Source organism: Dermacentor silvarum, chromosome 1 (assembly GCF_013339745.2).
Source record: "Dermacentor silvarum isolate Dsil-2018 chromosome 1, BIME_Dsil_1.4, whole genome shotgun sequence".
NCBI classification, from domain to species: domain Eukaryota; kingdom Metazoa; phylum Arthropoda; class Arachnida; order Ixodida; family Ixodidae; genus Dermacentor; species Dermacentor silvarum.
Genome location: NC_051154.1, coordinates 116,534,969 through 116,562,078, shown reverse-complemented (window position 1 = coordinate 116,562,078; position 27,110 = coordinate 116,534,969). Strand labels below are relative to the sequence as shown.

Here is a 27,110-nt window from a genome sequence, read left to right as displayed (position 1 = left end):
GGTTCATATTCGTGAGACTGTGCTGTGGTCTTTTAATTAATTTTTTTACTTGCATGAGGGCCCGAATTCACCAAAACTTCTAACGCTAGAATATTTCATAAGGAAGAATTTTAGCCAATCCGGATGCCAGACATATCATTAGCCAAGGCAGCCAGCCAATGGCAAAGCGAAGTTACGAAAGAAAACATTTGTTAATCTGGCCCCAAGGCCCGAATTCAGCAAAACTTCTTATGCTTGAATTTTTCGTAAGAAAGAATTTTAGCCACTCCGGATGCCAGACATACCATTAGCGACGGCGGACAGCCAATGGCAAAGCGAACTTACAAAAGAAAAGCTTTGTGAATCTAGCCCTAGATCCAAATCGAATGCCAATATTCAATTTATGCTTGCTCCACAATAAACGCGAAAGATTTCATTGTTTTTGCTAGTTGGCAGCCTATTCTTTTTTTTTTGGGGGGGGGGGGGGATAAAGATGAGTGGCTGTAGAATTCTTGGCTGCGTCAAAGTTGTCTCAGCATGCAAGTTTATTTACTATCCAGGGGCCAGATTCACAAAGCTTTTCTTTCGTAAGTTCGCTCAGCCATTGGCTGGCCACCTTCAGTAATGAAAGGTCTGGTGTCCGGATTGGCTGAAATTATCTGGTCCGCACCATAGATTACTGTTGGACTTCATCGAACGTAACAAACTACACACATGACATGCATGCTTTGTACGTTTTATGCGGCAGGACAAACATGCGCATCAAAATAAAAAAGAACAGGGTGGTTGAAGGACACGTGATAAATATATTCGATGCAGGAACGAAACGAAAATTTAGAATAATGGGAAACCTGGAATAAAAGGACACTGCGTAATTGAGTAAGACCAAGTGAATAGACAAGTTTATTCAATAGAAACAGAAGGTAGCATAAGAAGAAGAGCTGCAGCCCTAACAACCGCAATAAAGATGACCATATAGAACCGACAAAACGTTTGGCTGTCTTGTACTGAATTTGTCAATTCCTGAAACTGTTTCTCTGCACGCCTTTAGCCACCAACACAGGCATGCATATGCTAAAAAGTTGATTGTTTCCATTTATTTCAAGAAGATTATGTGTATTTTTATGTATTTACGCTCATATTTTAATCACGCTTTTAATGCATAAATTATTTTTAATGCTTACGGAAGATAAGTGTCCCTATCTGATTTCCGTTCAAGGTCTGGTCTCCCAACACTGATGCAACGCCGTAAGTTGCACCATCTCAAGATGTTTTGTACGACAGTCAACGGGCAAACTAAAATACATTTTGACAAATACTTGCAGTTTAACACGTCTAGAAGTACCCGCGGCAAACACGAACTTACCCTTATTGTACCCCAAGCTAGAACAATCGCTTATCAATTTAATTTTTTTCCTAGAGCAATCCTCCCTCCATGAAAACGGGGGTGACTACTTCAGGACCTCAATAAAGTTTACTACCTACCTACTTACCTAGAGCAATAAGAGACTGGAACAGGTTACCACAAGAAGTAACCAACAAGCACTCTGTTGACTCTTTCCTATCAGCTCTTTATCATTTCTGAGCGAAGCATGTGATTCCTTTCGTACCGATATTTTTATTCAACTTGCGTCCTTAGTAATTGGAGGTATTGTTCTGCGCAGTATAAGTATGTTCTGTGTTCCGCTGTGTGTGATCTTGCTGTGTTCAAATTTTATTTCAACATCATCTTTTCTTGTAAGGTGTCCCGTTTTCTTTTGTATGTACCACCCCTGCTTTGGCTGCCAAAAAGTAGGTGGAATTATTGTCAAAGAAATAAAAATAAATGTATATATCAATTTGCCGTCTGCTGTAATAAAAATGTTTATTTTCCTGTTTGTAAGTATTAACAGGAGGTCTCACCCTTACAGTCTTTGACTATGAGACCTCCTTCTGTATATATTTCATACCTTAGTGTACTTATATGCCGTAAAAATTAATTATTATTCTGATTTCATCTCTAAATATTTAGTACATTATGTTATGTTAATATTTTCCCCAAGTATTTACACTGCTTTTCAGACGGCTCAGAAGGCAGTGAAGGCACTTATGTGCTTTCTGAGAACGTCTAGCTTGTGCGAGCGCCTTTGACTCTGTAGTACTATCCATGCACGTCTCTCCACCACCACCCCTCTCTCCCCTTCTTTCTATGCCCCTTCCCCTTTCCCTCAGTGTAGGGTAGCCAACCAGATTCTTGACTGGTTAGCATGCCTGCCTTCCTTTTATCTCTTTCTCTCTCTCTAGACGGGACTAAATTCCTGTTATAATTCCACCCGCAATTTCTCGGCGATCCTCTATAGTGAAAATGAGCCATACTTCAGGGAAAACCAAAGCACACAAAATCAAATTTGGCTTAATTCAGTACACAGGCCTTCATGGTGATATCAGGATGGCGCGAAGAAACGTATTTTGCTGACGCAAGCGTTGAAACAGGCGCGCTCGAAACAGTCGACTAACAGCTTATAACTAGACAAGCTATCGTGCACTCCACGCCAAGCTTCCTTCGGTTTCTCGTTCTTCTTCCTGATTTCATTCGCAAATGTCGCGAGCTCAGCCAGCTGGTGCCAGTCGCATAGTCGCGCTGTCGCTTCAGGTTCGGCTGTTCCGGCCGTTGTATAGAAATTACAAACAACGGATTAATCCCCGGCGCTTCGTGTGCGTCATACGTGTGACAGCTGCGCACTACACCTTATTAGTATGTAAACAATCCCCATGACTTACATTCGCTGGATGTCGACCCTGACGCGTCAGATCCTTGCATGCATTTTATCTAAGGGTATTGAAGGGAGGCACCGAGCGGCGGGACGAGCAAGAGCCGGAAATGCGCAAGTTTGTTTGTTTCAACACCAATTATACGCGCACGCTGCGACTCTTGCAATAAGCTTAACTCTAACTCTAAACGTGGAGCCGGGATTTTAGCGCGCGAATGTTATCCCCCCCCCCCTTTTTTTTTCCAGCGCGAATAATACCTCACTTTACAAGAACATGTGATGTCGTCCTTGGTTTGGTTTCTGACATAGCGTGATGCTTCGTCGAGTTAAATGAAGCAAATTATGTTTTAAATAAAGTTAGAGTTGCGAATATGGCACTTTTATTTTTTTTTACTGCGCGCACTAGAAAGGAGGAGGTAAGTGCACTTGTGTAATGAATTAATCCGAAAAACTCACGTAGACAATTTGCACCTCGTAGACAACGTACACATACACAAAAGTTTTGTGCGTGTAACAATTCGCTGGTACAAATTTTTATTTCTATGCCAATTCGTCTTTAGTATTCATAATAAGTCATAACGCTTCTGTATATTGCGCCGTGACGTGCGCTCCGTTGGTGCGAAGTCACGTTGCTGGCTGGAAAAGCGGCTTTTCATGTTTGTTTTCTTTTTTTTAGGCACATTATGTTGTGGAATGCACAGATAAAATGTTTTATCAGTAACACATCTCGGGTATGTGGGGTACTTCGTAAACTGCAGTTTGTCCTGCCGAACGGTGTTAAACTTCTCATTTACAATACCTAGCTTTGGCCGGACATAAACTATGCCCGTGCAATTTGAGGCACTACGACTGTCTGCAATGTAAGCTGACTTTATGAAATGGAAAGAAATGCTGTTAATTTTTATTGCAAAGATTCCACACGAGCAGTACCGTAAATCTGCTCTTTCATAATGCGCTTCCGCTCCCAAGCTTCTATAAAAACGGCTTAAATAGGTGTTATAAAACAGGCACGCACAACAATAACTTCTTGAGCAAAATGTCTACTCTAATTTTAAGAACAAAAACACGTGAAATTCGTCTCTCTCACTTGTGGAGCGACCCGGGTAGAACACTTTATACGGTGTTCTGTTGCCTTTACTATGTCATCATTTGAACCAAAATATACTGACGTAAATCACTTCTTCATCGTCGTTCTCTCCTTTTGTAATATCTCTAATAATCACCGCCTTATTAAAACACGCACTGCAGTGCCAATTAACTCGTTTCACTTCAGGTTCTTTGCCTGTCGAATGACGGGTTGAAGCGGTGCAATCTATTCGCGTTTTGTATGTCTTAATTTGTTTAATAGTTCAATGCGGGTGCATGTATTTTTCTGTGCTGCGAATTACGATGAGTGCATTATTATCACTAACTCCAATACTATTACAAATACTGACTTCTTATAACTTTATTTTGTTGCAGAGCTGTCACTAGATCTTTCGCTTCACCTTTCTTCCGTATACTGTCGACACGCACAAGTATTGATATGTGCCCTCGGATTTGTTATAGACGTTGCCAGTTGCCTTGTAGGTTGACGGACCCTGTGAAGCACAAGCTTGAAGGGTGGCTTTTTGTTCATGACCTCGGAGCCATTGCATACTTTTGGAGCTAAAACAAAACGGAATTGAATTTATTTTGTTGCCGTGTGGCGATCGTTGTACGATGAAGGGTTCTGACAGACGCTAGCCGCGTCTACCCAAGTGACTCGGAGCCTAGTTGACCGAACGAATGCACACCTTTATTCGGCAACAACATATATAGAGAACGCATGGCGCGTAGCACCCTCTACATCTCTCCCCCGAGATATGTACACAAGAAACACCAAACACTTCCCAAGTCAAGTCTTCTCGGAGTTTTGACTCGACCCCCAAACCTGGTGACTCTCACGCCACGATCATTGGAGACTTGGGGTGTCGCTGTTACCGTGGCGTCTGTTACCGTGGTCGGCGCTTCGTGCTCCTCGTAGTTTTCACTCTGAGCTGGCTCGCTGAGCTGGCTCATTGTTGGGTCTTATTAGGGCACTAGATGTATCCTATTACGCACAAGCACCACGTTGGGTGTTTCCATCGACGTACGATCGGAGCTTGGAGGCTGGGCTAAGAACACACGCCGTATCCTTGATGTCTCGGACCCACACCATATCTCCTGGCTGCAGCGGAGGAAGAACGATCGCATCATGACGGCGATCGAAGTTTTTCTTCTGCTGCCTTCTCACCTCTTCGTCTTGGCACTTGACATCGTCTGGCGCCGGCCTGTTGGGTTCCAGGCGGTCCACTGATCTTGGAAGCCTGGTTCGCAGGCTGCGAACCAACAGAAGCTGCGCTGGGCCGAACCCTGTGACACCTGCAGTGTCTCTGTACGACAGAAGAGCCAGAAAAGGATCGTCTGCTTTCGCAAACAATTCTCTGATCATACGCACCATCCTTTCCACTTCCCCATTTGACTGCGGGTAGTTAGGACTTGAGGTGATGTGTTGGAAGCCATAGCGCTTCGCAAAAGCTCCAAAGGCATGTGAAGCAAACTGTGGTCCATTATCGCTTCGTACTACTCCGGGAATGCCAAAACGAGCAAAAATGCGTTTGACTGCATTGATCACCGCCTCAGAGTTCGTGCTTCGCATGTAGATGACTTCAGTGTAGCGAGAACGATAATCAACTACTAGTAGGCAGTCGTGTCCCTTGTAACTAAACAAGTCCATTCCTACTTCTTGCCACGGTTGAGCTGGAGTCTTCGTTACCACCAATGGCTCACTTTGCGCTCGTGTGACTGCACACTGTCTGCAGCGAGTGACTCTGTCCCGTATTTGCTGCGAAAGTCCGTACCACCACACAGAATACTGGGCTCTTAGGCGGCGTCGGTTAATTCCCTGGTGGCCTTCATGGATAAGTTCGAGCGTATCCTTCTGAAGCGAAGCCGGGATGACAAAGCGATTACCTTTTAGCAAGACGCCGTTGCACAAAGAGAGATCACCTCGATGGCTCCAGTACTTCTTGATGTGCTCCGGAAGCCTGTCTCGACAAGGCCAGCCCTGAGTGCAGTACTTGACGAGCTGGTTGCATTCCCAATCCAGTTCTTGGTGCCTGCGAACATGAGCTGCAGTAACCAGCTTCGTGTCTGTGACCGTATCAACTTGAAAGTCCACAAACTCCTCTACCACATCCACCGGACTGATCGACGGCTTCTCATCCGGAGCCCTTGAAAGAGTATCCGCAGTGGCTAGCTGTTTGCTAGAAACGTAGACCACGCCAAATTGGTAGCGCATAAGTTTGATGCGAAACCTTTGAATACGTGGGGTCATCGTGTCCAATCTCAGCGTTACCAAGTAGTGTTACGAGCGGCTGGTGATCGCTGGTAACGGTACACTGCCCATGCTACCGCCCGCGCCTCTTTCTCTCTTTGGCTGTAGCGCTGTTCCGCTTCAGTAAGCGACCTAGATGCGAACGCTACCGCGCGTCGCTCGCCCGATGGTTGTTCCTGCAGAAGAACGGTTCCCAATCCAAATGAGCTCGCGTCGCATGAGACAATGGTGTTACGACTGGGATGATACTTTGCAACGCACAGGTCTGAGGTGAGCATCGCCTTTGCTCGATTAAAAGCAGTCTCTTGAAGCGGTCCCCATTGCCATGCATTTTGCTCGCGTAGCAAAGCGCGAATAGGGGCAGTTGCCTGCGAAAGGTTGGGCAGGAAGCGACCAATATGATTAGCCATGCCGAGGAATCGCCTTACCCCAGCAACGTCCTTGGGTGGTTCCAAGTTGCGCAGTGCTTTGAGTTTGCTGGGACATGGCGAGATACCGTTGGCGTCGATGACCACACCCAAAAACTCTACTTTGTCTTGACCGAAGCTGCATTTTGACTTGTTGAGTTTAACTCCGGCTCTCCTCAGACGTTCAAGAACCTCCACAAGTCTCTTGTCGTGCTCTTCTCGGTCTTTGCCAAAAACCAGGATGTCGTCTATCATGTTGACGACGTTCGATTGCCCCTCCAGAATTAGAGCCATTTCTCTCTGAAAATACTCCGGCGCTGAAGTCAAGCCAAAAGGTAGACGACAGTAACAGTAGCGTCCAAATGGCATAATGAATGTTGTATACTCTTGGCATTCTTGGGACAATCGCACTTGGTGAAATCCTGCTGTCGCGTCCAGTTTTGTGAACACTTTGGCGTCGCCCAGTTGCCCGAGCACCCATTCGACCATTGGAAACACGTGCCTTTCACGAAGAACGTCCTTGTTGAGCTTTGTTAAGTCGACACATATTCGGATGTCGCCTGATGCCTTCGGTACTGCAACCAGACCCGCACACCATGGCGTCGACTTCGTAATGCGCCTGATGACACCTTGTTTTTCCATCTGGTACAGCTCCTACTTTACCTGGTTGTACAGAAGAATCGGAATTGTGCGAGGTACACTGAGAGCAAATTGCCTGGCATTTTGGCTTGAGTCGGATAGTGTACTCCTTCCCTACGGTACCAATCCCTTCGAAGATGTCCTGGCCAGGGGTTGTGTCGCTTGCAGAGCTGGCTTGCTTTTCAGGTCGCTGTGCGGCGTCGACGAACTTCACGACTCCCAATGCGAATATAGCAGGGTAGCCTTGTAGAGGTGTAGACTGCGAAGGCATGATGTAGACTGACTGTACGCAGGTGCGGCTCTTCCACTCCAACGTAGGTGTGAATTGACCTGTTACTTTCAAAGAGTAATTTCCTGGACCGGTGAGATGACCCTCCGGTTTTTCTAGTCGCGACGGTACTCCCGAAAAAGTGCTTGGAATGACGGTAACTTCCGCTCCTGAGTCAACCTTGAACTTGAGTGGGACTCCATTCACTTGGGCCCAAACAAACTTAGCATTTGCCTCACTGGTCTTGACTGCATTCATCTCGATGGCATGTGATTGTCGGCTTTGCGAGCGTTGTTTAGCTAAACAAACTGATTCGAAGCATCCTTTCTTTTTGCAAAACTTGCAAACAGCTTTGTTAGCAGGACAAAATTTCCGCTCATGCTCTTGTCGTCCGCAGAAGTGACACGATCTGTGCGCGCCGGCGAGGAGCGTTTCTCGTGATCCCGACGCTAGATTACGCGACTGCCTTCTCGCTGTCGATGGCCTGCGTTTCGCTGCATCAACGGCGACTGGACCCGATAACTTGCTTTCTCGTTCACGTTTTTCTCGATCGACATCTTCGTGCAGCCGTGCATGCAGGAGCGCTTTCTCAAGCGTCAAGTCGAAAGAGCGGCAGAGTTGTTCCGATAACCTGGTGTCCAACAAACCGACGACAAATCGTTCTCGAACGAGCCTGTCCTCGACGGATGCTGAACCGTAGTTGCATCTTTTAACCATGTTTAGCAACGCGGAATAAAAAGCATCGACGCTTTCGTCTCCTTGCTGCGTCCGCCTGTGAAAACGATAACTCTCGTGAACTTCGTTTAGCGGGTGCACGAAATGCGAGGTGAACTTGCTTTTAACAACGCTGTACGACAGAACTTCTTCGGCCGACAAGTTGAAAGACGCCAGCACGCGTCGAGCTTGAACACCCATGCAATAAAGAAGCGTTCGTACCCTAACCTCGTCGGTAGCTTGGTGCAATCCTGTAGCGTAGGCATAGTCCTTGAACTGATCAATCCAGGTAGACCATGTACTTGGGTCGGCGAAGTCGAAGCTCGATGGCTATTGGAGTCTAGGTACTCCGGCAAACGTATCGTCCGGCTTGTTCGCCATTAGAGAGAGCGAACGGCGGCCACTTCTGACACCATGTACGATGAAGGGAGCTGACAGACGCTAACCGCGTCTACCCAAGTGACTCGGAGCCTAGTTGACCGAACGAATGCACACCTTTATTCGGCAACACCATGTATATAGAACGCATGGCGCGTAGCGCCCTCTACAATTGTGGCACAGTTTGTGTCAACCATGAATACACATGTTACCCAAACAACTTGTCGCAGGCACACTTACTCGGTGCCCCGGTAGAAACCTGCGCGCTTAAAATAGTCGTGTCGAAACCTCGATGTATCATACTTTCGTTCCACCGTTTTCAGCAATAAAGTGCGTAAGGTTCTTGGGCTGAATTCGCGTAGCTTTTTTCTTTTTATGTGCTCTTTGTCATTAGCCGGCTGCCTTTTCCAATATCATATCCAGCATTCGGATTAGCTAGTATTTTCTGTGACGAACAATTCTAGCATAAAATCTCTGTGTCAGTACGGACCCTAAGGTATTATTACATCGCAGCTCGTGTTTCCCAGTTGCATGACACTTCCTTTTTAATCTATAATCGGGCGATATCTCTCGTGGTTATGGCCTGATAAATTGACAAGATCAATAATTTTAACGACGCACAAAGATGGTTACTACAGAAGCAGGTAGCATATCTCGGAGCATCCCATAGGCCGCACCACCTCGCGCAAAGCCGATCGCTTCTTGGTGCGGAGCCACCGCTGGTGTCCGTCCTGCGGACCCCAGCGGAGGCCGTACAAGCAACTGCGGCAGCGCCCATTAGATGCGCACCCGCTGCTGTAACCACCAGCGTCTGTGCGGCCGTCACCGAGGCATCGCCGGTGTGGTTACCCACGGCCGCTGCATGGCGGGTCGCGGTCAGAGCGCAGATACTGCACTTATGTACCTCGCTCATTCGTGCCTGCCAGACATCCGTCCACTCCTGGTCAGTGGCGGGGCCCGTGATGCCCGAGTCCGGATCACGCGCTGCGATGAGCTCCTCCTCGGTCGGGCAGCGCCACTCTGACAGGGCCATGGTTGCGAGAATGGGCACCAGGAACGTCACGCTGCAACCCTGGATGATAGGAAGCCTGCGGCGCACGTTCATGAGCCATGTTCATGAGTCGGCTATGACACGAGAAGGTAATCGATCAAGCGAGGAACAAGCGATCACTCCGTGTTCACGCTATAAAGCAGGACTCGCAGACACACAAAATAAAAGTTCCCACATTAGAATTGCTCGTTAGAGCAGGCGCAATGTTGGACATATTATTAGCCAAGACGGCTGTCCAATGGTAAACATCACTAATGAGCAAAAAGCTTGGCGGATTCTGCCCCAGATATGAGAGCGAGAGAGAGAGAGAAGAAAAGGGGAAAGGCAGGGAGGTTAACCAGAGGGGAAGGTCCGGTTGGCTACCCTACGCTGCGGAGAGAGGGGAGGGGCAGGTAAAGTGACAGGAAAGTAGAGATAGAGAAAAAAAAGGGAGCACAGATGCACAATCACAGTCTGTCACTGTCACCGCATACAATCACTGCACAGAACAGTAGCACTTGTAGCATTGTAAACATCAGTTCAGGCTACAGCCGCTTGTACAATTCTGTAGCCTTTAAAAACTGCAACAGAGCTTTCGTTGCCCTCCGCTGCGATGTCTTGTTATGGCAGCATTCTAAAATGGTTTCCTCTGTTGAAGGTATTTGATACAAGCGCGCTGTAGCGATTGCGAGCGATCGTGTCTGTAAATCGTAGCGAGGAAAGAACGGACAACTGCTATGGTGTAACAGCGGCGCGGAAGCGACTGACAGGCCTTAAGAAGCTTTGCGTGCAGTAAAATCCGTCTGCTGCACGAAAAGTTCATAGGAACAAGTTAATCAAGCTTGAGCTTTAACGACATCGACGTTCCATCGCGTGTTCGTGTGTCCACTGCCTTAAGACTACTCGGGTCATCGTTCTCGGGCTGGCATCTCATTTAACCAGATAGGCCATTGTCGCTTTTTATTCCCGTTTTCTTTCAAAACTCCCTGAAGTGCAGTATCCACAAGGCCCGGAATAACAGGGAGCGAGTCCTGCTTCTGATCACTTGCCTGTTTACGGTTAGTTTGATGTCTCTACCTTGCTAATCCCCATTAACTTATCGCGACGACTACGTTAAGTGACAAATAGTGCCATCTTTTATAGGGGTAATAATACGCAAAAATGAAGTGTAAAATACGCTGCGCGTCACCTTCTCAGTGCAATGAAGGGATAAGTTTTGTCTGCATTGACTTGTAAACATAGGAACATGAACTTGTTCAATGACCTCATTAAGACAAATAATTCTTCAGCATTTTTAATTGCTTCATGCGTGTGTTGCTCGCACTTCTGAAGGACGTAGGTTGGTCGTAATTGCAGATATGAAAATGAGTTCACGGAAGCGTCGTTCTCGGAAAAAAATGTGAACTTTAATCGAATTTATCACGAAGCTGGATAGACTTGGCTGATGAAAACTTCTCGGCTAATTGTAAGTAATGGTGCAGATTCTTTTGCACTCTCGCAATGCTGCATTAGTATAGAAAACTGAGCGAGTCGGTATGCGTTCGTGACGTACCTTGTACAGCGCTCACAAGTGGGAGAAGCAATTCGTATGGAGCAAGAACAGATTGGTGCGGAGAATTGCTGCGAATCTGGACACAGCGCTTGTCCTGTGTTCCTCCCTTGTCTTTATTTCGCACTGTTTTTTCACCGATGATTCGTACCAACTAACTCGCATGCATACCTTTTTTTTATCCTAACACGTGTTTCGTATGCCACGGATAACATTATATTCGAGGATATATTTATGATGCAATAATGTGTCTTAAGTTAGGACATATTCAACATAAACAGTGTCAGGAGGATGTGCTGGGATACCCGATAGCACACTTTTACGGGGATATCCTTTTTACGAACACTCTGTTTGGGAAATAAAAAAAGTAGTACTGGGAGAGCGGATGTCTATTTTTTTTTTTTCATTCTTCTGAGAGCAAACAACACTTTGAATCTAGAGCCAAACGCTTATTATTTAGAGTGCATGCGTTTGTTACATGTGGGCACGGACGAAAGAACGAACTGAGAGAGGCACAAATGGAGTTTTTTTTTTCTATTCGCAATATTTCGCCTCTGCTCTCAGTTAAATATATCGCACAATGTGGCACAAACTCGCCCCATACGCGGTTTTGTCAAATTTAATTCCAGCGGAAGGAACAGAAAAAAAAAGAAGAAAGCAAAAACATTAGCCAGCTCTTCTCCCGACTCATTCGATCGACCTTCGGACCGCAGAGAAGGTAGCGCAGTTGGCTTCGTCGTGCCCTCATGAAAATTTGAGGAAGCGATCCGTCTTTCGACTGGAAAGGAGCAGCCGGAAGTCTGTATCACTAAATCGATGCAGCGGGGTGGAAGCCACAGTTAGTGTTGGTTGATTGGTCTCACGCACCGGCGGTTCTCGATCGGCTTGCAAGAAAGGCTCTCAATCTGCCGGTAGGAGCAGTTCTCGACTGACTGGCAGGTATACGGTACAAGATTAGTTGGCGACAACAGTTTTCGATTGGCTGGCACGAAAAGTTCTCGGCTCTCGACTGACAAGGTCTGTTATCGTTCGCTGGCTCTCGTCATCGGCGAGGGTGCCTACGCTGGCTACGGCATTCCTGAATGGTTCTGAAATGCGACCAGCATTGTGAGTTCGGTGCGAGTAGGTTCACGGTGGCTTGCCGCCTCCACAGCGGTGCACAGTTTTATTAGGACCGTGAAATGGACACTGTCTTTCTTTCTTTCTTTCTTTCTTTCTTTCTTTCTTTCTTTCTTTCTTTCTTTCTTTCTTTCTTTCTTTCTTCTTTCTTTCTTTCTTTCTTTCTTTCTTTCTTTCTTTCTTTCTTTGTTGCAGGAGGTTTTACGGCTTCATCGAGGTCGTCAACTGCAGGGACACAAAGCTTTCCGCAAGGGTAGCCACACAGTTGAAAACACGGCCATGCTCTTGCCTCAAATTTATGAGTTTTACTTCAAAACAAAATACTATTGCGACAGAGGCCGCTGCTATCACCGCACACACACGAAGAAATTGTAATATATATATATATATAATAACAGAGAGAAATGTGAAAATGTAAGGTAAAAGGGGAAGAAAGCAATTAATTTAAAGAGTGAATCTTGCTTCTACAAATATTAAAGTAGTTAAATCGTCGAGTCAGGCAAAATCTAAAAAAGTGGGAGAGCTTCCGAAATCCGTGTCGATCTGTATGAGGAGGAGCAAAGGAGAGTCAAATACTTCAACTATGCGACGTGACTCTGCAGGCGTGACGTGGTGTCCGGTCGGAGCGGGCACCAGCGCGAGAAAACTTCGTGTGGTTCATGCGCCAGCGTGCGGTAACCTTCGACAGGAACAGGTTTGACGCCTGGGATATTTTGAAGCAGCCAACCCGTGGTGTCATGAGGCTACGGAGCTCAGTGTTCCAATGTCGATCGTTCAGTACTACTAAGCTTTTTGCAGTCAGCACCTGCGGTTGATGTCGAACATAGATAGACTTTCTGTTCTTTTACGCAGCACAGAAATCATGCGCATTATGCTATCGAAATTTCGGAATTGTCTCTGTATTTTGGTACTAATAAATATTTTTCAGTACGTAAGCCAAAACGACCTTTGTCAGGAGGATGTGCTGGGATGCCCGAAGGCACACTTTTACGCGGATGTCCATTTTACGAAAACTCTGTTTGGGAAATAAAAAAAAAGTACTGGGAGAGCGGATGTCTTCTTTTTTAATTCTTCTGAGAGCAAACAAAACTTTGAATCTAGAGCAGCTATAGTGGGAACTCCGTCCCTTCACCCTTGACACTAAGATTATTTTTTTTTTCGCCTAAGACGAGAACACAGAAGACTGTTTCCTCTCTTCTTCTTTCTTTTTGTGTGTGCGTGTGGGGGGGGGGGGGTGCAGGAAGGCGAGTTCTTTTTGGGTTCCTTGATTGCATTGTTGGCCCTGTTAACATCTATATTTTAAAGTCGTCTTGGCGCCTAGGTGAGCCGAAGGAGAGATTCACAAAAGCAGTTTTATAGAAATTGATGTTAGGCGAAGCGGCAGCTCACATTGAGGAAAGCAGTATAGTGCGCGTGCCGGGACCTTTTATTGTATCTTTCTGCAAGTTGTGCTTGCCGGACTGCGGAAGCTGTTTACCGCTGCCTGTGTAGCCAATTTATCGATGCCAAAGCGTCAAGTGGCCCATTGAGCGAAAAAGCTGGCGTCTATCCTCTGTAAGAGCGAAACGGCACCCAGACTCGCATTGCCATTGGCTGCGACGCCACGTCACGAGCAGCGCCTCTGCGGAGCAGAGCGGGCGAAAGGGAACATCTCCTAGGGCCGTAGAGCGCCAGGTGTTGCATTAGGGTGAGAAGGCATCGCCGCGACGCCACCTCACTCTCGCTCTCGGCACGAGCGCTCCTCGACGGAGCAGAGCGGCAGAGCGGGCGAAAGGGAACACCGGATACGGCGCTAGCGCGCCAGTAGTTGCATGAGGGGAGAGGGCATCACCGCGACGTGTCACCCAAAGGGCATCGCCATGTTGGTGGCGTGCTGCTTTGGTACCGCAGCCTGCTGCTGCTTGCTGGCTCGGGCAGCACGTACCACTACGGTACATAGCTCGCAGCGCAAAACTCCAAGGACCACTCAGCGCCGTTGCATTGGACATCAATTCTTTTGCATTAACAACTCGTAAGAAGTGCTTAGGTGTCCTCGAAATTTTCTGATGTCTGCTCTAGCGGTAACTGTTGCGAGTGGTGCCTAATATGGCAGTATCTTGTTGCGGTGTATATTTCTAAGACTTGTCATGGTATAAATACAAAAGAACCGTTCCCTTAACGTGAGTTCCACACTTGATTAAAAAAAACACATGTTTTGAAGCTAATTCGTGCCGCTTTATTTATTTTTAACTAAGAGTGAGACTGAAAGGATGAAAGAAAAAAAAACCCAGATGGCACTGTATCTCGGCAGGAATTTCACGTGTGGTTCTTTCAGGCGCAGAATTGGATTATTTAATGCGAAGCATCCTTGCCTGGTTTAGCCCGATTTTTTCTGCCATCTGCCTCACCGTTTTCGCGAGGCAGCTAGAGTTTTCAAATGGCTGAAAAGTACCCGAAGTACTTTTCAATTCAATTCCCCGGAAAAGCGCGCCGGGGTTCTTCCACAAGTGGCGATTGTTGACGATGATGTTGACGTTAGCCCTAGGCGTCCAGCAATCTAGCAATCTAATAATAAATTCGGTTGGTCGATCCCGTCCTCCGAGTCGGATTGCAAGACGCTCCAGATCCGAGTAATAGAAAGCACGCGTCACCTGAACGGCTGGTCACTTTCTGGAGCAGTGCGAGGAAAGGAAGCGAGGGCCGAGGGGAACTTTCGGTGATGCCCGATTGAACGCCGCCGCAACACATAGTGCCATAGCATCACGGCGAGCGAAGGTGTGAATCAGACAACAAATAGTGGACTGCGAGAACGACAACTGCCATAGCCTTGACTTGCAAGCACTATGATGAAGATGCAGTCGTTGCTTGCCTCTCGACCCCAAAGAAGAACTGAAGGTGCCGCTAACAAATGCCATCGTTGCAGCTTCATTGTCATCGACGTGAGCCATAAGCCCGACAGCACGAATATGAAACCGCCTAAATGGCTGAGCCGACATTGGGAAAAGAGCACTGACGTCCGGAAGCTGCATAGCCTTCACGTGACCGGAAACCGGCCGCATCTCGCAATTGCTCCGACATCGTCGGTGAGAGAATGCATGGGCGCTCCAAGTCGAATTTCAGAAATCTGAAAGAACCAAGCGAAGGTAGTAGGAGCGTTTTTTTTTTTCGACCACCCGATGATGCCACAAGTGACGATTGACGCTAGACGCAGTAGGGGCGTTTAAGTGACAACAGGACTCTATAAAAAATATGCTTGGTTCTAATATCGCAAACACCAAAGAGCAGCGGAGCTGGGGAAAGCCTAGTAAAGTAGTGGCAAACCACACACTTAGTTTCCTGGCGCTCAGGATTTGTTAGCGATGTTCTACGTAGTATCGCGATGAATTCAACCGGCCACGTTCACGAGCCTCCGGATCTTCATTTCTTCGTCTACGTGAACTCTCGGCTTCCCTCAATCTAAACTCGGGATGTTCTCTTTTGCGATGCTTGGTTTCAGCTTCCCTCGCTCTCGTTTCAGTCTTTCGGAAGCGACGAGTGCCCAGTTCTCTGGTCGAAACCTGCCCAGCCGCCGCCAGACGCATCGGCTGCAGTCACGGACACTGGGCACGTTTGGAGCGAACGCACGGAAACGCGGTCATGGTCGGCAGCAGCTCTACGCGTCCCACTATCACCTGCGTCACCCCTCCTCTCAAACTTGCATCCGCTATGCTGCGTGATGCTATTTTTATACTCTACTTTCACTCTCTCTCAGCTCTCCCTCCCCCAGCTCGGCGAAGCTGCGGATGAAGGAATGATCGTTATGGCGAGGTTCTCACAGCTGCGCTGTAAAAAGAGGTTCGCCCCTTCCCGCTTCACTGTACCTTCGGAGCTGCGTAGTCTCCACGTCAGCTCTTCAGGACCATTTCCCGCCAAAATGCCGGAAAAGGCCGCCCCGGCGTAGTGCCCACCCACGTGCTCTATATGGCGACAAAGTACCTGCGCTTCAATATCTGCTTCGGGCTCGCCGTCACCTTCAAATATTGTAACAAAATCTAAAGAATCATCTGTACAGAAACACTTCAATTCCCGTCAGTATGCAATTACTAAAGAAAGAAAGAAAGAAAGAAAGAAAGAAAGAAAGAAAGAAAGAAAACAAACGAACGAACGAACGAACCGAACGACCAACCGACCGAACCGACCGACAGACAGACAGACAGACAGACAGACAGACAGACAGACAGACAGACGACAGACAGACAGACAGACAGACAGACAGACCAGACAGACAGACAGACAGACAGAAGACAGACAGACAGACAGACAGACAGACAGAGCAGACAAGACAGACAGACAGAACAGACAGACAGACAGACAGACAGACAGACAGACAGACAGCCAGACAGACAGACAGACAGACAGGACAGACAGACAGACAGACAGACAGACAGACAGACAGACAGACAGACAGACAGACAGACAGACAGACAGACAGACAGACAGACAGGCTTCAATGTAATAAAACATTGCATCTCCAACAAACACTGTGTCATTCCCGCTGCACATACCGCCTGTTCGCATTCACGTTATAACTGCGGGGGTCGTTTCGCTCCAGAAAATTAACACGATTCGTGAGAACCCTTCGTCTAACCAAACAACAATGCTTCGCATCCCGTCGCGCTCAACTGCAGTTGTGGCAGCCGGAATTTTCTTGTTTGTAAAGTTGAGAGAGATGTTTGTTGGGTTTAGTTCGGGCTCGCAGTCTAGGAGGGCATTGTCGTAGCGGATCGTTGTCGTAGAGGAGCGTAGAGGTGCACTGTCGTACTTGTGCATTTGGCGTCTACTTCGTCACTAGTGCATAACTGGCGCTGCAGTAGCTTACAACGCGATTCGTAAAGTCAGCGTGTACTTGTGCTGTGAACTTGCTTTTGAGTCGCATTATTATTAACAGAGATTTTGATTTCAACGCACTGCTCCAATTTGCATGTCTGAAAATGCAGTAACTGCCACACATGAACCTAGATTTGTATTTCTTTGATTTTGTCTAGATTTGAAAGTGTCTGCGAAAAACAGTCTATTCGCAAAACACTGCTATTTATCAAAGCTTTTGCAATCAAGGAGAGTGTACGCACAAGGTCAGTGAGATTACATTGACAGGCGTAAATGAGTGTGCACACTTGCTGCCTCTTCTCGCTGTTAGAAACGAAGCGATTTCTGTCGTACTAGTGGCCTTTGCGTCAGAATCAACTGTATAAATCATGCGATCAATAATTAACTTTGTTCAATGTACCCTTAACACATCTGCGCTTCACTTCAGCCCGATGTTGATAGCAGGTGTCAAATGTGGTGCCATTTTATTTTTTTGATGAAGGCCTTATTATTAAGGCCCTAAACGCTTTCGCCAGGCAACATACTGCCTCAGCAGGGTGGTGTTCACTTACTACATTGCCAACGGACGACTTGAGCAGGTATAGAAAGCGCCAAACCACTCGAAGAACTACGCACATCCGGAAATTAAACAACGACAGGAGGCTTAAATATCTTATACCAAACTATCTATAATTTCCGGCAAGCGAAGGAGCTGCGACAGATGATAATCAATGAATAGTAAAAAAAGACAAACCTTACATAATACGGCACCAACGATGATTTCAGACGAACCTGGCCCAGCGCGCACACAAATTAAATAATAAATATTGCTCTTTTTTTAATGGATCATGGGGCGCTATAACGTAAAATGATTCCAAACTGTTTTGATTCCAATTTCTGCAATCAGCCTCCACGGTTGGGCTAAATATTTTCGGGCTACTCCCAACTTCGCCTGTCTGTCACGCGACGTCACGAAAACCGCGATAGTTCCCCATCTGATATAACGTGTACGCAGTTATTATGCATGATTAAACCACACAAAAGAAAAATTATCATTCCTGATTCGACGTCTTTTCACCATTAGCCCTCTGCTATTGGTCCAATGTTTTCTGGCTACGTCCACTTCGCCTGTCTGTCACGCGACCTCACAAAACCGCGAAAACTCCCCACGTCGAAGTGACGTGTAGGCGAAAAAAAAATGCATTAATATGCCGAACAAAACTGAAAATTTTTGTGAATAGCCACAGACTGCCCTGTTCGGAAAGGAATAGAAGATGGCTGCCCGCCGATTGCTCAGGCCCTCGCTACTCGCACCTGCCGGTGAGCACGTATTTATTTGCGCATGATAAACTTTTTATTGCGATAGCAATTATATGGACACTTCAACCGGATTTCTGCGTCGCCGTCGCCGTCGCCGTGAGGTTCCCTATAGATAAAATCTTCGCCGCGCGCCGTATGCCCGAGCGGAAGCGTGCGGGGACGCGCGCTATCACGGAGAGCGAACGCACTCAATCTCCCACGCGCAAGCAAGGAAGCGGGAAGCAAGCGCCGGTGGGAGCGGTGGGAGCGGCGCACTTCTACTTTGCCAACAACCGCGCTCGTCGTTCTCCCGCACCGTCTCTTATCTCCACACGGCTCTGACCTTTATGCGCCGTGCATTCGCCGCTCAGTTTCCGTTGCAGCGATAGACCGCACGTACCTTCGCCGCTGCGGCGTATGCGCTGGCTGCCAGCGTTTTGACAGTCGTTGTCTGCAGTCATTCAGTGTGATCTATTCATGTTTGTTTGTGCGCGCTCACACCACGCTTGTTCATTCAGTTAGTAATAGTCGGGCCACATTTTCCAACGCGCGCTACACATGCAATGCTGCCCGGATCGGCAGTGCAGAGCTACAGGTGTGTCCCTTCGCACGCGCTGCCCACGGGAAGCGCTTCTCATCAACACCACCGTTTCACACGCGCCTTCTCGTGGTCATCGAGTCTCTCTTCATGTCGGTCTACTTACGCCGCAGCACACATGCTTACTTAATAAGCTCATGTTTACTACAATTCATATTGCTTACCAAAGCCGCTCACCTTACTTCGTATGACATTGCTGTGTTGCTATCGCATTCATTGCTTCGCCCTTAGGGCGAAACTGTGACATTTTTTGCGTGGCAGTAAAACGTTATCGAGCCCTTTCGGCATGCATACGACATCGCTCTGCCAACTCTTCCTTGCTGAGGATCCGTTTTATCGGCATTGTTATCCTTCCGTTACACGCCGCCGCCATTTTCGGCCAGCCACCGCAAGCTAAGTAAGGCGAAGCAGACCAATCGGAGAAGCCGGCACCACCCTCTTCATGCGGTTATCTATTTTCGCTGCGCTGGCTCGGCCCTATCGAAACCCTCTCCACTAGAGCGTGCTCCTCGCCTCTTGTGAGCCAATTAGATAAGAAAAACCGCTGAGTGTAGACAATGTTATTGGTTTTGAAAGCGAACAAAGGTGACCTCCTATAAACCAGGAGAGTGTTTGATTGGGTTGCTGAGACAATGTTTCGGGTCACCTCCCGATGCTTGCGTCGGTGGTTACGTAAACTTGACGTCAGGAATTTGGAATCAAGACAGTTTGGAATCATTTTACGTTATAGCGCCCATGGTGTGGACGCCTTCAGGTGTCCGCAGATAATTCCTCTGGAAGCCCCAAAGTACACAAAGCTAAATGAGTAAGGCATTGTATGTCTAGACCCTTCTCCTCCGTCAGCCCTATTTCATTTTGAGAGACGGCAGAGGCGAAGCCACACTCCGCGAGTGGCCGACGCCAATGCAGGCAGCAAGCCGTATCTATGTTTGGCGCCTAGCCACTTAGAATCGGTAGTGTCTTCACAGATGACTTTACAAGAACAGGAATGGTGCAGCGGTGTCAGCCTATCGGGGGCCGAATTCACAAAGCTGTTCGTTCGCAAGTGATGTTTGCCATTGGCAGGCCACATTAGCAAATACGTAAGATATCCGTCATCACGACTGGCTGATATCTTCTGTTACGAACACTTGTATGGGGCAAGAACTTTTTCGTGCGTACAGGCCCAGGGTCTCAATTTCGTAGCGATGCCTTCCACTTGATTCCATGCTAGCCTTATCATCCACCGTTCAAGGCCGGCTGATCTAACTGATAAACCGGGCAGAGCGTCTCTCTGACCACTGACGAAGCGCGAAAAGCGCGAAAACGCATCGGACGAACCCTTGCTACAGGATCACCGGACAGAAGAGCTTCTGCAGCAATTGATTTTGTATACCTTGGCTTCGCACATATTCACTGTAATATCGATTTCCCAGACAGTTTGCTGGCGGCTATGAAAAAAAGAACGAAAACAAAAACCGCATACTTTAGGCAAGAGTCGTGCTTTGATGAAGACAAAAAAATTCTGTGAGGTACATAGACTATAACGCAAACAAAACAAACGGGGACAGTATTCAAGTAAAAAGCTCATACGCTAGAATTGTTCGTAAGGACGAATGCCCGCTAATCCTGATAACGGGAATACCTTCCAGCTCATTTTAATTAAACACTGTACTTATATTGTTCCAACAAGGAACACATACCTAATCAGAAGTGTTTAAATATATAGATGGAATGTTTTAAATATCATCATTTTTATCAGTGTTTTGGATGTATTGTCTTAGCGTGCGCAAATGTGCCCACATCGCCTGAAGGGTATAGCGCACGCCCTGGCGGCCGGCCAATGGCAAAGGGGACGTACGAACAAAGATCTTTGTGAATTCGGCCCCCTGCAGGTTCTAGCAGCCTTAGTGCACCTTGTGGCGTCGACGACGCTGCGCTGCTTTGTTAATATGAGGTTCAAATAGGTGTGAAGATGGTAAAAATGCACAAAGTACGAAGAAACAAGCTCCAACTATTCTAAATCCTTAGTCAACATTCGCCCAGCGACTTCGAGCCCCTGTGCGTACTAATTTCACTGCAGGAGCTCCCTCAAGGGTTCCATACTTTCGCCGCTTGATCGCTGTGCCGAATCGAGCGTTCAATGTTTTTATACAAAAATACAATAACACTTGTTTCCGGTTACAAAGCAATGAAAGTTGTGCAAGGTGGTACGTATTCGCGGCTGAAACATTAAAGAACAGGGCAAGAAAGCACGTGTAAGAAGATGATGTTGATGATGACCTTATCATCTTTGGCGCATACCCACTCACGGGGATCGGCCAAAAGGGGCATAAGAAAGACGAAGTATTGTCCTCTTCTTTGCCTCTTTGCTCAAGTGTTTTTTTTTCTCTTAGTTATGTTTCCCATTTCAGCTTTATCTCTGTCATCATTTTTTTATACACGCTAACCCTTTCGAACCAAAAGCTTTGCGAATTCGGCTTCTTGGGCTAAATTCACAAAGCTTTTTGTTCGCACATGCTTTTTGCCTTTGGCCGGCTGCATTTGTCAACAATATGTCCGACATAATGATTGGCTGCTATTTGCTCTTACGAACTGTTTTAACGTTACAGCATTTTGTGAATACGGGCCTTTGCTCTCGCCTGTTTGAGTGATTAGTTTTTCACTCCGGTGCTAAACCAAAACTATGACGGTTTTTCTGAGAAAAACTGGAACGAAGAAATCAAGCAGAAAGGAAACCTCATTCCACTATTTTTATACCGCAAGTCGAACGTCGGCTCACCCAGATCTATCGGTACTGGGCCGGTATTCATAAAAAGCTGTTACACTGGAATTGTTCGTAAGATAAAATTTTAATCAATCGTCATGCTGGACATATAATTAGCGAAGGTGGCGGCCAATGGCAAAGACTCCTTACGAACGAAAAGCTTTGTGTGAACTGGGCCCCTGAACTACACTCGTGTCATGCCGGCATAATTAATCTCTGCCTATAACTTTCACCGGCAGTGGCATTCGGCAACCAGGAGAAGTATGGGGGTTCCTCACGGTTACGAAACACCACCAAGTGGTTTTGGGTTTAGAAGACAGTGAATATATAGTGGAAAGTAGAAGCTGTAACAGCCACTGCGGGACTCGCCGTGGTGGCGTAGTGGCTTAAGTCGTTGCGCTGCTAAGCCCGAGGGCCCGGTACAGAATCCCGGCCACGGCGGCCGCATTTCTTTGGGGGCGAAATGCAAAAAAAAAAAAAAAACGCCCGTGTACTGTGCATTGGTTGCACGTTAAACAACCCCAGGTGCTCAAAATTATTCCGGAGTCCACCACTACATACGGCGTGCCTCATAATCATGTTGTGGTTTTGGCGCGTAAAACCGCAGTATTTAAGTTTTTTTCAACCACTACGGGATAAGTCACCCGAATGTTCTTGCGCATTTTCCAATAAAAAAGATGCCTCTTCTGCGGGAGTTTTCCCAAGACCTCTTACGTGTTTTTAACCAGCGCCAAGAGTTCCTCTATCTCTACTGGATCTGGTGTGTAAGGAGCTCGAGTGTAAACTAGAACGGGTGGGCATCATCTAGAGTGTCAGCAGCACAATACACTGAGTGGGAAGCTGAGTGTTTGCTTAGACTCAAGATAGAATAATGACAGGCCAAAGAGAGAGCGTTATCAAATGTCACTATACGAGAAGACGTCGACCCAGAACTAAATGGCACCAATTTCTGCCATCAACAATGGAGAGAATGTCCTCTTCCGCCAAGTATCATTGGAGGAGAGTTCATCAAGTTCATGCGCATTTTCGACTGCTTTCGAATGTTATCGCTTCTTTAGGCTTCCTTTCGACATCGCATCCGCCAGCGAGGTGTTTCAGATTGAACTAGATATTCAATGGCGTACTAGGGGGCATGTTTATGTTGATGACGTTCGGATTTCGGGTGCGATAAGAGAGGGGCATGACCATTTTCTACAAAATGCGTTGGAAGCGATAGAAGCAGCACTGATCACGTGCGAGGCAATAAAGTGTCAGTTCAGTCAAATTCTTGGGTGACATCTTAGCTCAGCAAGTCGTAAAATATACTTTTTGCGTAGCCAATGGCCGTGTCGTCAATGGCTTATAAATGCAATGATTCATGTTTACACCCGGATTGATCTGTCTCTTAAACAATAGAAACCTTAGACTCACGGGAAAGCTAGAAAAGGCAAGCAAACGATTTTTTTTTCTGGAGAGGCAGCAACAAACGGAGAAAATAATGAGAAAAAAAAAGAACCGCTGACTTCAACGATTTTTTCGTATCTGAACTCACTTTTTTGTGACAGGAGCCTTCTGTCAAAGTGGAAGTCGTTATCATGTTTACTTGCTTCCTTTTACCTCTAATAATAGGGCTCCCAAATTACGGGGGAATAGCCTTGAAGCCAGCGGTTTTAGCGTAGCTGGGGTGGCGAGGTGGGGAGGGGGCGGCGGTAGACGGTTAATTTGTTAAATGTAATTAAGAATATGCGAGAGGTACGGGATTCGATACCCGCACCTCCACCAATTAAAACGAAGGCGTCTGCCTGCTACCACTTATAAACACAGCTTCGGGCCAGATTTCCTAAAACGGCTGTCAGAGCTGTGGACGAGCGACCGTGCGTTTCAGAAACCTACTACCGTCATCGTCTACTTTCACCAGCATGGCGACGTTCGCCTTCAGAACAGCAAAAAAAAGTTTTTGACACAGTGGTTAACCAGAACATTATAAATCATCTTAAGCAAAAAGATAATATTCAGCGGAACATGATGTGCATTCTTCGTGTTGCACACAACCTCGTTTATGTATTATTTGTGTTCAGCATGAAACTAGCTGACATATCAAATTAATCTTCGTGATGTAGTTTTCAGACTCGAAAAGTTTTTAATAAGCGGCAGGCTGGAATTGTCTACCCCAGAAGCTACTTCTACAATGGATGTCACGGGAGAACGGATGCAGTGACACCTATATACGATATTTGCGCAAAAGCATTTTTTTTCTACATTTGTAGTGTTGATATCAAGAGCACTTAGCCGCAGTGAATCGTGTGAAGTAGTATGCAAAACCTTTATGTCACTCTCGTTGTGACGTCATTGTCGGCAGTGACTCCCTGTTTTCCTCAGCCGCTTGATTGTTGGTGCATCCTACATTCGGTGTGTGTGCCATGTTTGAAGCTCATCCCCGTTGTCATGTACGCGTCATTTCTACCACTGACGCTGTTTTGATGACCATGACGACGAAGATTTTAACGTATTAACAATAGTTTCAGGGAGCATATCAGGATTGCAGAATTGAAGCGAGAAAATTCTCAAAGCATCACCTCATTGATCGAAAACTTTGTGCTTGGCACTAGTTTCGAGAAATACGGACTCTAATTGCTCCGTGAAGTGCACTCTCAGAAAACATCGCACCCTCTGAGGCTTATCTTGTTCCCCAAGAACAATCGTCATTAATCTTGCCTACTCTTCCTTTATTTAGCTCACTGTGCTTGCTACGTTTATGTAAGGAACGCAACGTACCGCTGAGGCGCTTGTGCAATTCGTGACCTGAAAGTAGCGTGAACGCGGCGTTAAAGAAAGAAAATGCACGCAAGATAGAGGACGATAATATTTCTTCACAGAGAATACTTTCATAGAGAATGCTTTCCTGTTTCATTTAGTAGTTTTCCGTGCAGCTTTTTTTTTTTCTCAATCTGGAAGCATACTGACGGGAACAATTATGCGTTTCGCTCTAGTTTCAGTGATTCATTCATTACTTAAGTGCATTCTTCCAAGAGTTGTTTGAAGTGATTTGAACATATTAAAATTGTCTGTTGCCCGGTCGGGTGAGTGCGCAGAATACGCTGACACCTCCGAACCTTAGCATTTTTCAGCAGTCGTACGTGCCATTTACGGAAGTGCTCATTCTCATGCTGTTAAGAGGCCAAATCGTTTCAACCTTGTGGGAGGCTCCTATTTGCGTTCGAGAAAGCCACAGTACGACATGCTGTTTACAACCAGGCACGCGTCGTAGCGCAATATCCGACAGTTAGCTTTTTTATGATGGCAGGAGACCGTGGGCATAACCATTTCCTGTTTACGTACTACTCAAAACCTCTTTTATCTTTGTGATTAAACGTTCCAGCACACTTCGCTTGCCTACTTGTCCTCTGGCTCATCATGGTATTTGCAGCAGAGCATATAGTGCATTCGAGTCTCGTTCCGAACGAACGAGTGTTTTTCGTACAGTTCCAGTATTGTTTGGAGTGCAGTGCCATGCTTCATACTCCGTTCAGCCGTATTGTCATGAATGTTCACACCACGGCTTTTTAATGTCGCACGAGTCGTTTAATTTCTGACATTGGCCCAAGCGCCGTCGAAGTTGGTAAGCTTTAGAGGAACGGGCTGCGTTAGCGAAGCTTGTCTTCCCGCGCTTAAAACAGCTTGTGTCATTCGTGTGTTAAGTCATTATGGAGGAAGCTCCCATATATGCTGCTGTCATACCCTCCAATGCACAATCGGGGGATTCTCCTTAAAATATTATCAGGGTATGGAGCGGTGTCCGTCGCTGTTGCACGCTTTTGAACTGAAGGCCGTACTGAGAGCTCACGCGACGTATACACCATGTACACGTTAGGTCAGCGTACACAGGTTCGTCTATTATAATTGTAAATGCGGCGGTACTTGAAAGTTTTATATGCAAATTGAGGTTAATTTCTTCTTGTGTCTCGCATGCACACGACGTACTTCGTGCGTTGCATGTAGTACATGCTTATTACGCGCATAAACGTCTCCAATACCAGTATATTGGGCAGTGCGCGCAAATAGTAGCACGCTAATCTATGTATACAGTTTATGCAACCAGTATTGGGTATCTTTCTGGATGCGCTTCGCACTTGTTTACGCGTACTATCATGCAATCTTTTCGAGGAACTAACTTCTCTCCGCTGTCTCGGTTCTCTCTCATTTGTAACCGGCTTGTGGAAAGAAAGCTTTGAGCCCGTTATTGGGTTCCAGATGACATGCGGGTTTTGTGACAAGCTACGGGACTTACTTCGCAGTCTTCCACTCCCCGTTTCTGCACACATTCGTTTTTTTCCCTTTTCCGCTTTTCCTCGCCTGTCTTCCAATCCAGTTACTAACTTCTCGCCGTACACAGCAACCAACGAGGCCTTATTCTGGTTGACACACTTGTCACTCCCTCTGGTTACTCTCTCGCTTTGCCATTCACTTCTGAAAGCATCACCTGCTGTATTATTATTTTGTCTTTGTCTGTTTATTTTTATTACTTTAAGATTTCTCTATGTTTCTGTGCCTGTCTGTCTCCTCCGCTAGCTTTGTGCTACGCTCACAACAAATAAAAGGCACCACGGGCATCCTCTTTCTCACATTTTGTCATTTGTCATATGAAACTAGTCTATATATACGCTTAAAACTTGAGAATCGTGTGGTACCACCTTAAGCTTCCTGTGGACGCGTTGCAGAAATTTGCCAAGTCAGAGCGAGAAGGATATTGGCATAGGCATTCTTGGGGAGCCCTAGAAAAAGTTATTAATAAATATGTATACCCTTTGCATTGTACCTTGTAATTGATTTGCTTGGTTAAAATGCGAAGGAAAAACATTTCGCAGATATTGCCCAAAGCCTTCATTTACTGCCCCACTGACACTACAAGTGGCAAACGCAAACGCAGACGCTTCAGACTCCTACGAAGCCGCGTTCTGGTATTCTAAGCCGGTCGACCAATTCGTTTAGTGTGCGTGCTATACATACTGACTTTGAATCCGTTTTTTTCCATTAACCGATATTCGTCAAACCTCTCCTACAGAAATAACCAGGGGCGCTATAATGTAGACCTATTCCAAACTGTTTTTATTGCGATCTCCTTGCGTCAAAAATACGTAACTACCGACGCAATCATCGGGCGGTGACCCGCAGCGTTGTCTGAACAACCCAATCAAACGCTCTCCTCGTTTATAGGAGGTCACCTCTGTTCGCTTTCAAAACGAATAACATTGCCTGCACTGTGAGGTGTTTGTTATCTAATTGGCTGACAAAAGGCGAGGAGCACACTCTAGTAGAGAGGGTTTCGATGGAGTCAAGCCAGCACAGTGAAGATAGATAACCGCATGAAGAGGGTGGTGCCAGCTTCTCCAATTGGTCCACTCACCTTACTTATAGCTTGCGGTGGCTGGTCGAAAATCGTGGCGGCGTGCAACGGGAGGATAAGAATGCCGCTAAAACGGATCCTCAGCTTTGA

The 27,110-nt window shown here is 46.7% G+C and overlaps 1 protein-coding gene across 1 annotated transcript in view; it reads right to left on the bottom strand.

Moving 5' to 3' along the window:
- LOC119435506 (solute carrier family 23 member 1) overlaps positions 1-27,110 on the bottom strand; it is a 130,900-nt gene that overhangs the window by 77,524 nt on the left and 26,266 nt on the right. The window contains exon 6 of the mRNA XM_037702348.2: positions 9,377-9,560. Coding sequence (XP_037558276.1) covers positions 9,377-9,560 — 184 coding nt within the window. The remainder of the gene's footprint in view (positions 1-9,376; positions 9,561-27,110) is intronic.